Below are 18,493 nucleotides of genomic sequence, written 5' to 3' on the forward strand. Positions count from 1 at the left end.
GCCCGTTTGTCCTGGGTAGTAAGTTAAGACTGTTTTAAGGCTGCACTGTGTCCCCTTTTTCTGAACCATTGTAAATAGTGTAAATAAACCTGTTCTTCCTTTTCTTCTGAATTCGACCGCTTTTGTGATTTATCCATTGACTAAGCGTGGCACGTTTAAGATCGCTAGAACCAAGGTCACCAACTAAACGGCACGGATTGCGTGTACGCACCGCTCGGCATCTCAACATGCGTGATTCGGGCGGGGCTTATTTCCTCGTTTCAGGGCAGCGCGAGTAATTAGGTAATAGCGACTTCTTGGTCCTAATATGCTATTTCGCGCTGTCCGGGAAGGACGTCATAGGTCCCGGGTCCCGTCGGCCAGTCAAAGACAAGGATAAAAATATCTCGCGCTTTATATCCCCTCTTGGTAAGGGGAGAAGGCCGGCGACGAGATCGGCAACAATATATATATATATATCTATATATATATATATGTATATATATATATATATATATATATGTATATATATATATATATATATATATATATATGTATATATATATATATATATATATATGTATATGTATATATATATATATATATATATGTATATATATGTATATATATATATATGTATATATATATATATATATATATATATATATATATATATATATATATATATATATATATATATATATCCGCCATTACACCGTTCACTTACTCGGAACACATGGCCCGCCTCACGCCGTTTACTCACACTGAACTCACGGCCCTCCTTACGCCGTTAACTCACGGTTCTCCTTACGCCGTTAACTCACACTGAACAACTCATGGCCTTCCTTACACCGTTAACTCACACTGAACAACTCACGGCCCTCCTTACGCCGTTAACTCACACTGAACAACTCACGATCCTCATTACATGATATCCTTTGAGGCGTTGGTCCAAAATCCTTCCGGTCTCCCTCACGTACATGTGTAGAATAGGTACTCTGCTCCACAGGGTCACGGAATTGTGTGCACAACACCTGTCCGATCGTTTCTATCCACTCTGTCTATGACCTTGCTTAGGGCCTGTGGGATGGTATACATGGGTCTGAAATTAACCCTTACTCCCTCTGACCTTAAAATGTTGCCAAATTTTTGCCTCAAAATTACATTTTGCTTGTGTTACACCAAGTATGAAGGGTAATATACAAATAGCCAACAAGAACAATCAGAAGGCCTCTGTTTATACAGAAACTATACGCACACACACACACACACACATATATATATATATATATATATATATATATATATATATATATATACACACACAGTGAAACCTTGACTTATGAGTTTAATTCGTTCTGTGACCGAGCTCGTAACTCAATTTGCTCGTTTCTCAAATTAAATTTCCCCATTAAAATGCATTGAAATGCTATTAATCCGTTCCAGCCCGCCAAAAACCACACCAATTTTTTTTTTAATATACAGTATATATAAAAATATCTCGCGCTTTATATTTCACCTGTATGCAGCATACAAGTTGGCAGGATGGCCTGGACTGGAGGTACGCACACTTGACTCTAAACTGTCCAGCCTGGGTTTGAATCCCGACCCAGCTATAACCTGTCATGTTGGTGTTTCACAGGCAGGGTGATTCATCAATGTGTGTACCGCTAAACTGGGCGCCCCGTTTGCATCCCATTAGTTGTTGGATGTTAAGGATCTCACCGTGTCTTCCACAAAGAGAAGGCGAGCTATCGCCGGCACTCTGAACAAGTTGTGGCCTGGCATGCTCTTCTCCTCTGCCATTATATACGTCCTCCTCGGCATCTTTTTCCAGAAGAGCCCTGTCTCGTCACAGTTGAAGATTTGCTGGGGGATGTATCGTTCGGCTTCTATCAGTTCGGCAAAAGTTATAATAAAATCTTCAGCTGCCTTCACATCCGAGCTTGCTGCCTCACCATGCCTGACGACGGAGTGAATGCCGGTCCTCTTCTTAAAATTATCAAACCATCCCCGACTGGCTTTGAAAGACTCTTCCGATGCCTCGTCCGTTGATGTTCCCGCCGTCTGCTGCACCAAATCCCCGTAAATGTCTCGTGCCTTCTCACAGATGATGCTCTCGGTCACGGTATCTCCTGCGAGCTGCTTCTCCGTCAACCACACAAACAACAACTTCTCCATCTCTTCATGGATAGAGGTCCGGAGCTTTGAAATAATCGTAACGCCCTTGGCTGGCGTTATAGCCTTTATCGACTCCTTCTGCTTCAAAATCGTACATATCGTAGAAGTACAACGATCGTACTGCCTCGCCAAGTCGACAACACGCACACCTCGCTCATGTTTTTCGACGATTGCGTATTTTATATCCAAGCACATCATCCTCTTCTTCTTCTCAGCACTGCCCTTGGCACTCAATTTCTTAGGACCCATGGTTAAAACTAAGAAATTTTCCAAAATAACCAAAATGCGAAAACAAAGCAGCAGCGATATACGGCAGAGATGCTTGCACGGCAAGATAACCACGTGACCGGAACCCACCTGGTGGCGGGTGGCGTAAGCTCCAAAATAACCAAAATGCGAAAACAAAGCAGCAGCGATATACGGCAGAGATGCTTGCACGGCAAGATAACCACGTGACCGGAACCCACTTGGTGGCGGGTGGCGTAAGCTCGTAACTCAGATCTCGGCTCGCATCTCAAAGCAATAAATCGCCCGAGCGACGGCTCGTATCTCGGAAAACTCGTAAGTTGGTGCACTCGTAAGTCAAGGTTTCACTGTATATATATATATATATATATATATATATATATATATATATATATATATATATATATATATATATATATATATTGTTACGGAACCCAACGTCGGCCTCTGTTCCCCTTATCAAAGGGGGGATCAATCCCCTTGTCCGCGACTGACCGACGTGAGTCCTGGGGGTCCCAACGCTCCTCCCGGTCGGGAGCAGCCAGGGTATTTGGTCTACGAAAAGTCCCAAGGACCTGAGTGCCACTCCTGACCACGAGCAGGGGAGGGACTCCCGCTCAAACCCCGGTTTTAGATGTTATAATTGCCGAGCGGTGTTAGCAACACGACGTTCGAGCCATTACCAAAGACTAAACCCGATCCTAAACGTTGGCCAAATCGTGCCACAGGTATTCAATGATGGAAAAGTCAAGGACTAACGGATGTGAAGGAAAGAAGGCAAGGTAGGAAGAACAAATATGATTTATTACTACCTATTATGTACACAATGAAAAGTAACCAAGGAGAAGGAAAGATAAGAAAATGAAGACAGAAAGGATGGAAGGACCAGAAGACACAGTGCAAATACTAACTTATCTAAACAGGCTTAACTTATACCCAGGGGCAAGACACACAAAACAAACTCACGTACACAAAAGGATGGAATGGCAGGAATGGTTTGGGACGGCAGAGGAGGGTCCAGGCAGATGGTAGGCGTCGAGGTCCAGCTCCAAGCGCGCGCTCTGATCCGCGCTTTTGGGGTCGAGGTGAAAACCCGGCAAACACAGCTCCGCTTCGGGCTGGCAGCGAGGAGCAGGCAGCTCCACGTATTTGGTTTCACACCGGCAGCTGTCTCACGCGTCCTCCGCCTCCTGCGTCTCCGACGCTCTTTTCCTATTCCGCAGAATCTGCCTCTGGTCCAGCACACCTCCCTCAAATCCCTCTCTCTGCTTCTCCTCAACTGGACTCTTACGCACTCTCAAAAAGGCTTGCGCGGGCGCTTTTATAACGCGCTTTTAGATCAACCCGCGCCACGCCCGTGATGGTATCTCACCAGCCCTGATTGGCTGGTGGGGGCTCGCTGGCTCCACCTTCCGATGACGAGGGGCGGGCAACGCCCTTGTTCGTGGGCTTGACCGCGTGCGTAATGGAGTTTGGGGTGAAGAAAACCGCCTAATGCACTGAGAGGATTGGGGGAGACTTGAAAAGGGATTCTGTCTTATCTGAATTCGGTGCAATGTAGAGTCAACTAATGGGAAACACAACCTTATACTAATACACATAATAAGGAAATAACTATTTAGGAGGGTATATGGTGGCCTACGTGTATGTATATGGAGTAACTAAGAGGACGACCTTTGACCTTTACACACAAAACGGAGATATTTACAAGAATTCATTACACTTACAGAGGGTGATATTTACAACAATTACAAATCCGCAACAATATATATATATATATATATATATATATAAGGTTTAATTTTTTTTCACCTGCATTTGGAAATGTCATACACCTGCTCGCTTCATCACTGCAATTATGTGAAGTTAAAACGTGTGTGGATGTACATTTGTAGTGATAATTAACACCATTTCAATCTCTCAAATGGGCAATGCTTCCTGATGTCCTTTTGTTGAATAATTTACTGTTACTTTAATTTGTGATGCAGGAAAATGAAATGTGGGCTTCGAGAACATTTGTTACTTTGCATAAGTTGTGCAACTCAAACCAAAGTATCTATAACAACTGAGAATGCATTATGGGATGGTTCGATTAAAAGGATAGAGACATCTGATTGATGTGGTGGTCGAGTTGGTAATGCAAGGGAATGCAATCATTCCGATTTCCATGAAGACGAAGATTTGTTATCCCTTTGAATGAGATTACTTTTGAACTCTTTCACTATTATCTAATTTGTTTTGTTCTTGCAATGCATCCTGCCGTCTTCGTCTGCCTATAAATGTCCGAACCTCCAGTGACTAAGCCTTAAGATTTATGTACGTATATTAGGATATGCACATTAAATTATATGGGATTTGCCTAATTAAACATAGGATATGGGATGTGAATATTAGCCTTCTGGGTTTTGAAGCTGTATTCGGATCACCATCATGAGCTGTCAAAAACCACCTCAATTCTCTCCCTCATATTTTTCTTCCATCAACATTATCTATATATATATATAGATAGATAATGTTGTTGGTGGGATATATTTTATATATATATAAAATAATAACAGATTTTTTGGGGGGGGATGTGATGTTATTAGGCTGTGAGCCAAGGGGGTTGGTCGGTACCATACAGATGGAGTAATGCTCATTGTGATTTTTAGCAAGATATATGTCCCTAGATATGAAAAAAAGTGATAGCAGTGAATAACTCTCGGCCATCTCTGTGTTATCACCCGAAATATTATTATACGCCCGCTTCGCTTCGCCAAAAAATGTGATATTTGCTAAAATTGGAATAAATATGTTTTTAAGGACCACAGAGTGCCAATAATTTGCATACTGGATGCCAACTAATATAGTAATAGAAATATAGAACATTTGTGGGGGTTATTTATCAAAATATTGATATAATGACAAAAAATATGTTAAATTTAGTGAAAAAGTGGTCGAAATCGCTTCGAGTTCAGAATTCACATTGTACATTTTTGTCAATATTTAAAAAATGAAAACTCCCAGAGTAACATTTGACGCCTCAAAATCTTCGCAAGGAGCCACTGCATTGGAATATATCATTACTTTGTAATATGGTGGCTGTTTGGGACACATATTTTGGCAAAGTTCAAAATATGTTCAACCATACCCCCTAATTTTGATATTTTGGAACGAAACATAGCTTTTGAACATTTTAGGTTTATTCGTCTACTACTTTTGGTATCTCAGTGTAATTTTTGGTATTAGCTAGTATCCTAAAGTAGGTTTGTAACATCAGCTACATTATATTTCACAATGCATGCAAACTTGCTCCACACTCTAGGTTTATCATGATCTCTCTCGAACAAATACGATCTCGATCTCGATCTCGGCACTCTGTGGTCCTTAAAAACATATTTATTCCAATTTTAGCAAATATCACATTTTTTGGCGAAGCGAAGCGGGCGTATAATAATATTTCGGGTGATAACGCAGAGATGGCCGAGAGTTATACACTGCTATCACTTTTTTTTCATATCTAGGGACATATATCTTGCTAAAAATCACAATGAGCCTTACTCCATCTGTATGGTACCGACCGGTCAATTTGGGGGGTCTGGCTCATAGCCTACATTAATCACTGACCATAAGCAAAAATGCAGCATGCAACTCTAAAAGTTTGAGCCAGAAAGCAAAGTTTCAAATCTTGTCTCCTGTTATTTACATAATACTTATGTTCTTGTATTTCGTGCAATCAATGTACAAACTTCTTCATGGGGGTTGCGGAGGACAGAGAAACGCTGTTTATATGGACAACAGACAAACATCATGTGATGTTTACATCTGTTGGGCATAAACCTTCCTCATTTATGAACATTACTGCCTTAGGAATTGTATTTGGAGAACAATGTTAACATTTATGTTATTTTAAATATCAATACCTGCTCGTTGTTACCTCCACCACCAAAGGTGGATGGAGGTTATGTTTACACCCCTTGTCTGTCTGTCCATTTGTGAACAAAGGATCTCAAAAAGTTGTGGACGGATTCGGACGAAATTTGGCAGATATGTAGCGTATGTAACAAGGACGAGATTATTAGATTTTGGTGAAGATCCGGAGTCCGATTCGGCTACTAGAATTTTAAAGTGATTCTTCACTATTGGGAGATGGGGCCAAAAACGATACATAGCAGGAGATCTCAAAAAGTTGTGGACGGATTCGGACGAAATTTGGCAGAGATGTAGCGTATTTAACAAGGACGAAATTATTAGATTTTGGTGAAGATCCGGAGTCGGATTCGGCTACTAGAATTTTAAAAGTGATTCTTCACTATTGGGGGATGGGGCCAAAAAGAATACATAGCAGGAGATCTCAAAAAGTTGAGGACGGATTTGGACAAAACTTGGTGGACCGGTTGTGTGTGTGACAAGGAATAATCGATAAAATTTTGATGAAGATCCAGCTCGTTGAATTTTAAAGTGATTCTTCACCATTGAGTGTTATGGCCGACCAGGTGGAGGTATGCCGTTCGAGTTATTCCCGCCGGGGAGTAATGCATTCGATCGTGTCCGTGTGTGTGTGCGTGTGTGTGTTCGTGAACAAGATATCTAGAAAAGTTCTGAACGGATTTGGATGAAAGTTGGTGGGATGATTGCCCTTGGGATAAGGAAGAATTGATTAGTTTTTGGTGAAGCTCAGGATATTATTCCCGATCCAGGAATTATTTGAAGGATTGTTTACCATTGGAAGACAGGGCTCATTTTTTTTTAACATTATCTTCTATATATTCTATATTTAACATTGTGACATGAAAATAGTTTTTATATTTGTAGTAAATGTAGTTTAAACTCGTGGTTAGGCGTTAGAGCGGTGTATTTTCTTAGCAGCGTCGTTTTCAAGGTTCTTTTTATTTTTTTCTAATAAAGACATATTCTGTCATTTTAAAACCACCAAAGTGTGTATTAGGTTTCCCCGTTTCATAAAATGTATCGTTTTATACGTATAATGCTTTAAAACTGTTTATTTTTTTTTTCCTCAGAAGAGATATCAACATTTACCTCAGCGAATGTCAATCGCGGTGTCAGTATTTGATGAACTTATAAAGACTTAGGTGAGTTATAAGTGTGACCAGCATGTACACAGGATTCTTCCCAGAAGAATGAGTGGTCGCATTAGCTTGTACGACTTAAAATGAGCGAGTTTTGTTTTGACCTTCGGGCCAGTTTTACATGTTGTATCCCTAAGGAATGAAACGACGGTTTTTCTGGCTTACAATTTTATTTGAAGTCACACATGCCTCAAAATACACTCACTTGTATAGAATTGAACGCTGAATCCGAAAATGTAAGTGAAATTGCCTTGTTTTTTTGTAACATTATCTTCTATATATTCTAAATATATATCTGTGCGGTGTCTGTCTTGTGTTGTCACTGAACTACTCCCTCAAACTTTTGTGAAATCGTACTATTCCAACTTGACCCACGGCGGGAGTATGCACTCTACTGAGTGGCGTTCTAGTTTATGACTGTGAGCAAAGTGTAGGTCTGCAGGCTCAATAGGAAATGTCCAGCTTCTGTGTCACTTTGTACTTTCAGGCTTGTGCGTTTCTTGACACGTTTCAACTCCAAAGAAATACCAATATACAGACAGGTAACTCAAACTCTTGAATCAAAGCCATTTGTTTCAACATGTGTCCGATTCTTATTTGGCAATTTTTAACAACAGCAGTAGCATGTTTAAAAGTGCCAGATTGTTCCAAATTTAGCGACAATATCCATCCATATTGAGCTGACAATATTCCTTTTTTCAAAAATACTAATCTGGAACACAATACTATGCTATTTATCCAGTTTAGACTCTCAAATTTGCTTTCTTCAAATACAAAACAGTGCCTAAAGTACATTTATGACTGAAAATTCCATTTTGGAAAAATCCTTGAATATTCAGAGCTGACGTCGGCCGGATGGAAAGTTTGTGCTGCAGATGGCGTTACTTTTTTAAAGGTCAAGGAAAGGTTGAAAAAAAACATTTTGGGGGAGAAAAGTGTATTGGGCAAAGCACATGAATTTCCATGATTTAATATACTTGTAAGTAACAAACTAATAACTAGAACGCCACTCAGTAGAGCGCATACTCCCGCCGTGGGTGTCCGCTGCTGAGCCCGATCTTCCAATGGCAAAACATCCTTCAAAAAATTCCTGGATCCGGAATAATATCCTAAGCTTCACCAAAAACTAATCAATTCTTCCTTATCCCAAGGGCAATCATCCCATCAACTTTCATCCAAATCCGTTCAAAACTTTTCCAGATATCTTGTTCACAAACACACACACAGACGGACACGATCGAATGCATTACTCCCTGCTGGGAGTAATTAAAGAGCAATCATAGATTGCAGACCCAAGCCAGGATGTGTTTTCAGTGGTTTTTAAGGCTTTTGTGTTAAAAACAAATATGGCGACCGAACCACGTGACCGATGACGTCATCTATTTTTTTCCTCCACCAAATTATCCCTAAATGATGCTCAATAAATTTCATCTTCATCGGATAAAGTTTTGTACTTGTCGAATTATGATGTCGTAATGGAGGCACCTATGACATCATCATTAGCATATTCTATTCCCCATGGAGAGTTCTTTACAATGAGCCATGTCTCAATTTTTTCCATGCAGCACTTTCAGAGATATAGAGGTTCAAAGTTTTTCGGTTTTTCCAAGATGGCGGCCGAACCACGTGACATATGACTTCATAATATTTTTTTTCTCAACTAATCTATCCCTAGATGACGCTCAAGAAATTTCATCTTGATCGGATGAAGTTTTGTACTTGTCGAATTATGACGTCACAATGGAGGCACCTATGACATCATCATTAACATATTTTATTCCCCATGGAGTTACAATGAGCCATGTCTCTATTTTTTCTATTCAGCGCTTTCGGAGATATGGAGGTGCAACGTTGTTCGGTTTTTCCAAGATGGCGCCCATACCACGTGACATATGACGTCATAATTATCATTTAAAATTATACCGGTGAGTTGCACCTTTGGTGGAAATTTCCTGTCAATAGGACCAATGGTTGCCGAGAAAATCGTATTTATTCTGTGCGGACAAACAAACAGACAGACAAACAGACACAAATGCAATACCCTCTCCTTCTGCGATGGTAATTACACTAACACAAGAACGGCACTCAGTAGAGAGCACACCTCCACCAATTGAACAGTTTACGTTTTGTATCCCAGAGTAGACCACAAAATCACAATACAGAATCACATTTAACGGGCTTTTTTGCAGAGACTGTAAATCTCTCTTGAACCTGGAGCATTTGTGCGTTTTATATACATCCTCATAACAGGATAACAGTGTATGTTTGCTTCAACCATCACAATGGATGTGAAGTGTGAGTCTGTTGTGGAATTCCTAGTCATGGGGTGCTTCAGCACCGACTAATTGGTGGTACTTATCCAGCGTGCACCAAATGTTCTAATAAGAGACATGTGAGATGGTAAGCATGCTGTTGGTAATATTATCCAGGGAAATTAAACCTTTCTTCTTGTCTTTGGTACGCAGAACCAAGTGGCTTTAGCATCATTGGCCGAGGGGGCACACCTGTGCTGCTGATGCGATGATGCAATGTTGTTTCCTCTGTGTAGTAGAACAAGTTTTATTACCTCCGCCACCAAAGGTGGATGGGGGTTATGTTTTCATCACTGTCTGTCTGTCTGTGAGCAAGATATCTCAAAAAGTTGTGTACGGATGATTTTCATTCAACAATGACCCTTAATCCCGATACCTGGTGTTGGCCTAATGGTTATGGCGGTGGGATTGGGATCCTAAGGTTCTTAAGTTCGAATCCTGTTGAGTTATCGCCAGGTGGGGTTGACTCAACCTGTCATCCTTTCGAGGTCGGCAAAATGAGTACCAGATAATTGGTTATAGAGAGGCCTTGCATCAGCGGCAGATGCACCCACAGAAATGATGCAACCAGAAATGATGCAACCAGAAATGATGCAACCAGAAATGATGCAACCAGAAATGATGCAACCAGAAATGATGCAACCACATGTTCGCGCTGCACACGAACCACCCACCACCTAATCCTGAAGGTTGCAATTACTGAAATTCCTTTCATATGGATAATATCCTTTTTTTAAAATAAAGGAATCCAGAATAATTTAATTTTATGTTAAAATTCCACACATTATTTTATAAATGTTATGTCAAGGGATTAAACCAAATTAATTATTCAAAGTTTATTACAATCTATAATAAATCAGAGCTGTCTCCCTTGACATATCACGTGCCTTCGATACGGTCTGGCACCCCGCTCTGCCCACCAAACTCTCTTCCTATGATCTCCATGGAAATCTCCACGCATGGCTTGCGGACTTCCTCTCTGGTTGTACTCAACGTGTGGCCCTGAATGGATTTCTCTCATCTCCTCTTCCTGTTCAGGCTGGAGTTCCCCAAGGCAGTGTTCTGGGCCCTGTGCTTTTTCTGGTCCTCATCAATGATCTCTCCGACTCTCTGGAAAATCCTCTCTATCTCTTTGCTGATGACTCCACTCTCTGCCGCTCCATAACTCTTCCCTCAGATCGGCAGTCTGCAGCCTCCTCACTCTCTGCAGACCTGGACAAAATCACAAACTGCTCAAACATGTGGAACATGTCTTTCAATCCTGACAAATCTCACACTCTTACTATGTCTCTCGGAAAAGACCGACTGGACAACCCTCCCATCTACTTTCTGAACAATCCTCTCCAAGAAGTTCTGTCGCTCAAGCTTTTGGGTCTCACCATCACTGTCAGCCATGATCTTTCTTGGGAAAACCACATTTCCAAGCTGGCCTCCAAAGCCAGTCGCCGACTGGGCATCCTCCGTCGTGTGTGGTCCTTCCTTGGCACACCTGAGCTCCTCACCACATACAAGGCTTTCATCCGCAGCTCAATGGAATACTGCCCCCCCCCCCCCCACCTCTGGGCCGGTGCGCTCCTGCCTCACACCTAGCTCGGCTTCACGCTGTTGAAACCAAAGCTTTCAGAATCATTGGAATGTCCTGCGATAAAGCTAACTCCGAAGGCCTTTCACTCACTCACCGCAGGCAGGTTGGTGGTCTTTCCGTCTTCTACCGACTCCTCTCCGGCCTTGCTCCCCCAGCTCTCTCTGTGCTCTCTCCCACTAATATTCCTACAGGTCGCACAAGATCTGCCTGTAACCCTCTTATGGTTAAACTGCCAAAATCTAGGCTCTCTGCTCACCTTCACTCTTTCATTCCCCTTTTCTCCCGCCTCTGGAACAAACTCCCTCACTCCCTTGATCCCACTCCTCCCTCCAGGTCGTTAAAACAGCTGTTCACCACCATCTCTTATCTTCCCCCATCCAAAACCTTGATCTTTTCTACCCTCGCTAATTCACCCCAGACACACTTTTTTGAAATTCCAACTTCTTTCCTTGAAGTCCTTGCAGTTTCCATGTGTTTTATACTTCTCCCACCTACCCCCAAAGCCCTCTCCCTCCCACAGTTCTCTCGATGTCCATGCTCTCAAATGTTGTGTTTGTGTCCTTCCTCCTCTCTCCCCCAGGCTTGGATGCGCTGAGCGGAGGATCTGCTGTTCCCCTATCATGTGACCAGCACCTCAGCGCTGATTGGTGGACGTTTGCGAGTGACATGCATACATACCTACACCGGATGGACAGACAAACGCTGTTCCAGACCCTTCGGGCAATGCCATAAAAGCTGGATTTTTGGGGATTTATTTTTCTTTTAATCGCACTATTGTTGGTGTAAGGAAGTGTGTAGGGACACCATTCCTTAGTGGGTGCAGGTAGGTAAGCATTTTAAGCCCCCACAAAAAAAATAGACTGGGTAATGCCGGATAACTTTACTAGTATCACACAAGTCCGTTGCCTCTTGTGTTGTGATAAGTGGTATGCTGAAATGTGCACAGATGCTACACTATCATTCATTGTTGTTTTTCTTGCTTTTGGTGGATCTTGAATCGTTTAGAGAGTTCACATTCCAAGCAAGTGCCAGAGTAACTGCCTCTGCCCATTCACTACGGTGTGACAAGCTCCCTCTCCGCAGAGGTGCGAGCAGATGGAGTGCAACTGAGAACGACTCTTTACAGTTTGCAGTCAGAAACTTGGCCATCTCTGTGTTATACAAAAAGAGTATCTGAATCAAACACATCCAAGCAAATTCCATTATATCACGTGCTTGTCTGATGATATGAACAACATTCGGTTGTGATTGTGTCCATTTTGCTCAATGAAAGGCACTTTTTTTTTTTTAATGTTTTTTTTTTTTGTAAGAAAAATGTTTTTTTTTCCAAAATCATATTTCACCTTCATCATTACCCCCTCCTACGTCACCTTTATTGTGTGCCTTGAGTTGGGAGGCTGAGTTAACGGCCATTTTGCAGAGAGAGCAGTGGAGGAGGCGAGAGGCCTTTTCATCTTCCGTCTCCTTGGTGCTCGCTGCAGAACCCTTTCCCATGTGGCTCCCTTCACTTTGCTGAACCACGGCGTTTTCTTGAATGAGATTACTGCAAGCCGGTTGGACAATGTCTGTGTCCACTAGAGAGCTCTTGGACATGTGGCCTTCGTTTGTGAAACCAGGACAAGGTTTCGTTTGAGAAACCTGGACGTTGAGGGTCACGTGACGGATACGCAACTCCATATCTCTGGCTTCTTCTACCAGACACAAGGACACAATGTGAAAGTTAGATATAGGATCAAGTTTTAAAATACACATTTAGGTCACTGATAAACAATCTAATAAATGGCTGAAGCAAGGTGCTTGACGTCACAATACCATGAATAGAAATAAGCAAAGAGACAGGGGAGGTTAGGTGTTCAGAGAGGTTATTTCACAAATACAATACACATCAAAAAGAGAATGATTTATGTGGCTCACATTATGTATTCATTATGAAGATAGAAACACTGGCAGATGTGAATATTACAATCATTTAAAAAGAAGTTTAGACACGAGAAGAGAACATTTGTAAGAAATGTAAAGTATTATGTTTCGACCGTACTACATCATATCAAATTTAATCTTTATCATATTCTATCAATGTCTCCACAATGTAAGCTTTCTAGGTAATTGATTTAATGTCTCCGTTCTTTTAAACTTAATAATAAAGGCTCATTTCATCTATATAGCAATATATATATATATATTTATGCTAAATACACTATGGGTATTGTGAGTTCCTATTAATCATACTATATACAATTTGAGAAATGTGTGTGTGTGTATGTGTGTGTGTGTGTGTTTGTCTGTGTGTTTGTCTATGTGTTTGTCTGTGTGTGTTTGTCTGTGTGTGTGTTTGTGTTTGTTTGTGTGTGTGCATGTCTCTCGGTGTGTGTGTGTGTGTGTGTTTGTTTGTGTTTGTATGTTTGTCTCTGTGTGTGTGTGTGTGTGTGTGTGTGTGTGCGTGTGCGTGTGTGTGTGTGTGTGTGTGCATGTGTTACCTCCACCACCGAAGGTGGATTGAGGTTATGTTTTCTCCCCTCTTTGTTTATGAATGGGATATCTCAAAAAGTTATGGACAGATTCAGACGAAATTTGATGGCGAGGTCGCTTGTGTGACAAGGAAGAATTTATTAGATTTTGGTGAAGATCCGGGTCCAGCTCGGGATTCTAGAATTTTTTTTAACGATTCTTCACCATTGAGAAGTGGCCCCAAACTATAAAAAGTATGGTATTTCAAAAAAGTTATGGACGAGTTGTGCCAAAACTAGGTGGATGAGTTGGTTAGGTGACAAGAATAAGCCAATTAGATTTTGGTTAAGGCCGGAATCCAGATCCGACCTATCAGTGGGATACAAAACATAGACTGTTCAGTGTTCAACCTGGCGGAGGTATGCACTCTACCAAGTGCTGCTCTGGTTTCTTATGTAATTTTATGATACAATGACATGTCTTTCTTAATCAAAGTCAATAATGGCCTTTGCTCACCATTGGCTGTTGAGAGTTTGCCAAGGCTATGCCATGTCTGGAATTCTGTAATCTGTTTCTGTATCAAAACCCTTTTCATTCGTTCACGTTCTTCATTGCAAGGCTTTTTTCCACCAAGGTTGTCCCATGTCTGGAATTCTGTAATCTCGATGTGTTGAAACCCATATCATTTGTTCACGTTCTCCCTTGCTCGATTTTTTTGGTGCCACCTTTAGGCGATAAAACTTCCAGATTTTTAAATGTAGTCTTTATTTAAAATCATCATTTTATGAATATTGCAATACAGGAGGGCCTTGCCATTCGCGGGTTTCCCCTTTGTTGATTCGATCTATCATGATGGATTTATTGAGGCAAAGTTTGCGGATTGTGGTCAATACGTTCGAATAATCATGGGATGGCGAATTATTTTCCACATTTGTTCAACTAATGAACATGGGCTGGCAACACAATAACCCCCTCAAACAACCCAACACCATCATCACCATCAGTGGTTAAAATTGAAAATACATACACATTTTGAGGTTCGGCTAATTATATATCGATAATACAGGAAAATAATACTTGATTTTATGTTCTTGATAACGCTTATATTCACGAAAATGCAAAAACAATGCACAAAACATGTTAATTAAGGTACAATTTGGGCAAATGTTAAAGTTGAAGTCTCTAACCCTATTTTACCCATTACCCCTTAAGTATCCGTGAATGAAAATTTACGTTAAAAACCCGATGGTTTTAACGTAAATTTTCATTTACAGACACTTTCCGATGGTTCTGTGATTTTTCCTGATATATCGTTTTCGATGTCCATTGGTACGCCAAATTTCAGCTTTCTACGACACCCGGAATGTAACAAACATGTAACAAACAAACAAATCCCTCATTCAGTGGTTAGAATGAGGTTTATGTACAAGATATACGCTGTATAGGAATATATACCTATGCATATACAGTCGTGGCCAAAAGTGCCAATATTTTTGTTTGGCAATATTTGGCAAAAGTGCCAAACGTGCCTTGCACCTTTTCCAAATAACTCATAATTTTGTCGAAAAATAAGTTGAAAGTGACAAAAGTATTTGGTCTCCACAATTCTTAATTTAACTGTTAATATTACAGAACCTTTGTTTTTGATTCAGAACTTAATATATCCTTTTAAATCAGAAAATAAAAATAAATGGCCTTGACACAATTATTGACACCCTAGACTTAATATTTGGTAGCACAAACAGCCTTTGGACAAAATAACTGCAGTCAAGCGCTTCCTATAGCCATGAATGAGCTTCCTACTCCTCTCTACTGGCAGTTTGGCCCACTCTTCTTGTGCAAACTGCTCCAGTTCTCCCAGATTTGAAGGGTGTCTTCTCCCAACTGCTGTTTTCAGATCTCCCCACAGGTGTTCAATGGGATTTAGGTCTGGAATCATTGCTGGACATTTCAGAACAGTCCAGCATTTTGTCTTGAACCATTCCTGGGTGCTTTTTGAAGTGTGTTTGGGGTCATTGTTCTGCTGCAAGACCCATGACCTTCGACGGAGACCCAGCTTTCTGACACTGGGTTCAACATTGCGCTCAAAAATGCCTTGGTAATCTCCTGATTTCATGATGCCATGCACACTTTCAAGGCACCCACCCAGTGCCAGAGGCAGCACAGCAACCACAAAACATCACTGAACCTCCTCCATGTTTGACTGTAGGGAAGGTGTTCTTTTCATTGAAGGCTTCATTTTGTTTTATGTAAACATAGAGATGATGTGCTTCACCAAAAAGCTCTAATTTGGTCTCATCTGTCCACAGGACATTCTCGCAGAAGGATTTTGGCTTGTTCAGGTATGTTTTGGCAAACTCCAGTCGGGCTTTCCCAGCAGTGGGGTCCTCCTGGGTCTCCTACCATAGAACCTTTCATTGAGTTGGTGACGGGTGGTGTGAGTTGAACCTGTCGTACCTTGTGTCTGAAGGTCAGCTTGAATCTGTTTGGCAGTTGATGGAGGTGCATTCTCCACCATTCAAACAATCCTTCACTGTAATCTTCGTTCAAGTTTTCTCTTGCGGCCACATCCAGGGAGGTTGGCTACAGTGCCATGGGCCTTAAACTTCCTGATAACATTGCACACGGTGGACACAGGAACATCAAGGTCTCTGGAGATGGACTTGTAGCCTTGAGATTGTCCATGCTTGGCGACAATCTTGTGTCTGACCTCCTCAGACAATTCTCTGGTTTTCTTTCTTTTCTCCATGCTCATTGCAGTACACACAGTGACACAAAACCGCAGAATTACTCCTTTTCTCTTTTCAAACTGGTTAAATGAGTGATTTTTATGTTGCAGGCACCTGCAACTCACCCGAGGTGAGTTCATTTTCAAAGTAAAGGAGAATCACTTGTTTGAAATCTAATTATTTTAAACAACTTTTTAAAAGTGCCAATGCTATTGTCCGGGCCATTTTAGGATTTCTGTGTGGAATAAGCTAACATTTAGTAATTATTTTCAGCTTGTGTTTTGTTCCACTGCAAATCAAAGAAATACACATGTGCATACCAAAATATATTGTAAATTGCAATAATTTTCTGGAAGAAATGGTGCATTATTTGAAAAAAGTGCAAGGGTGCCAATATTTTTGGCCACGACAGTATCTTCACTACATGACCAAAAGTATGCGGACACCCCTTCTAATTAGTGGATTCGGCTGTTTCAGCCACACCCATTGCTGACAGGTATATATAGTCAAGCACACAGCCATACAATCTCAATAGACAAACACTGGCAGTAGAACGGGCCGTACTGAAGAGCTCAGTGACTTTCAACGTGGCACCGTCACAGGATGCCACCTTTCCAACAAGTCAGTTCGTCAAATTTCTGCCCTGCTAGAGCTGCCCCGATAAATTTTAAGTGCTGTTATTGTGAAGTGGAAATGTAGGAGCAACAAAAGCTCAGCCGCGAAGTGGTAGGCCATACAAGCTCATAGAATGGGACCGCCGAGTGCAGAAGTGCGTAGCACGTAAAAATCATGTCCTCGGTTGCAACACTCACTAACGACTTCCATACTGCCTCTGGAAGCAACGTCAGCACAACAACTGTTCGTCGGGAGCTTCATGAAATGGGTTTCCATGGCCGAGCAGCCGTACACAGGCCTAAGATCACCATGCGCAATGCCAAGCGTCGGCTGGAGTGGCGTAAACCTCGCCACCATTGGACTCTGGAACAGTGCAAACGGGTTCTCTGGAGTGATGAACCATGCTTCACCATCTGGCAGTCCGACGGACTAATCTGGGTTTGGCAGATGCCAGGAGAAAGCCACCTGCCTGAATGTATAGTGCCAACTTTAAAGTTTGGTGGAGGAGGAATAATGTTCTGGGGCTGTTTTTCATCGTTCGGGCTTGGCCCCTGAGTTCCAGGGAAGGGAAATCGTAATGCTACAGCATACAATGACATTCTAGATGATTGTGTGCTTCCAACTTTGTGGCAACAGTTTGGAGAAGTCCCTTTCCTGATTCAGCATGACAATTCCCCCGTGCACAAAGCGAAGTCTATAGAGAAATGGTTTGTCGAGATCGGTGTGGAAGAACTTGACTGGCCTGCACAGAGCCCTGACCTCAACCCCATCCAACATCTTTGGGATGAATTGGAACGCCGAATGCGAGCCAGGCCTAATCGCCCAACATCAGTGCCGGACCTCACGAATGTTCTTGTGGATGAATGGAAGGAAATCCCCGCAGCAATGTTCCAACATCTAGTGGAAAGCCTTCCCAGAAGAGTGTAGGCTGTTATAGCAGCAAAGGGGAGGGACAAACTCCATATTAATGCCCATGATTTCGGAATGAGATGTTCGATGTTCGGGTGTCCGCATACTTTTGGCATGTAGTGTGTCATGTACAAAGCCTTCTTACAATAGTTTTTGTAATATATTTTAGTTTATTTACTTATTGCTTTATTTATTTGTATACAAGATCGAGGCCCGTGTAAGAGCTAACATTAATCACAAAAAACATAAACAGACACATAAAACATATAATAAAGGGAGCGGGAGACAATATGCGGACGGAGGGGGAAGCACACGAGTACAACAACGTAGAGAACAGGGACATTGGGAGATCTGTGGGAGGGAGAGGGTTTGGGAGGTGAGGGTAAGAGGGAGGGGTGGGGGCGGGGGGGTGGAGAATCC

General features: G+C 41.8%; 1 protein-coding gene across 2 annotated transcripts in view; it reads right to left on the bottom strand.

The window, feature by feature from the left end:
• The window catches only part of LOC137431838 (zinc finger protein 385D), a 237,385-nt gene that overhangs the window by 31,713 nt on the left and 187,179 nt on the right, over positions 1–18,493 (bottom strand). For both annotated transcript variants that reach the window (XM_068123581.2, XM_078781182.1), the window contains one exon: positions 12,743–13,063. In XM_068123581.2, coding sequence (XP_067979682.2) covers positions 12,743–13,063 — 321 coding nt within the window. The remainder of the gene's footprint in view (positions 1–12,742; positions 13,064–18,493) is intronic.

Source organism: Myxine glutinosa, chromosome 7 (assembly GCF_964187855.1).
Source record: "Myxine glutinosa chromosome 7, kmMyxGlut1.1, whole genome shotgun sequence".
Classification (NCBI taxonomy): Eukaryota; Metazoa; Chordata; class Myxini; order Myxiniformes; family Myxinidae; genus Myxine; species Myxine glutinosa.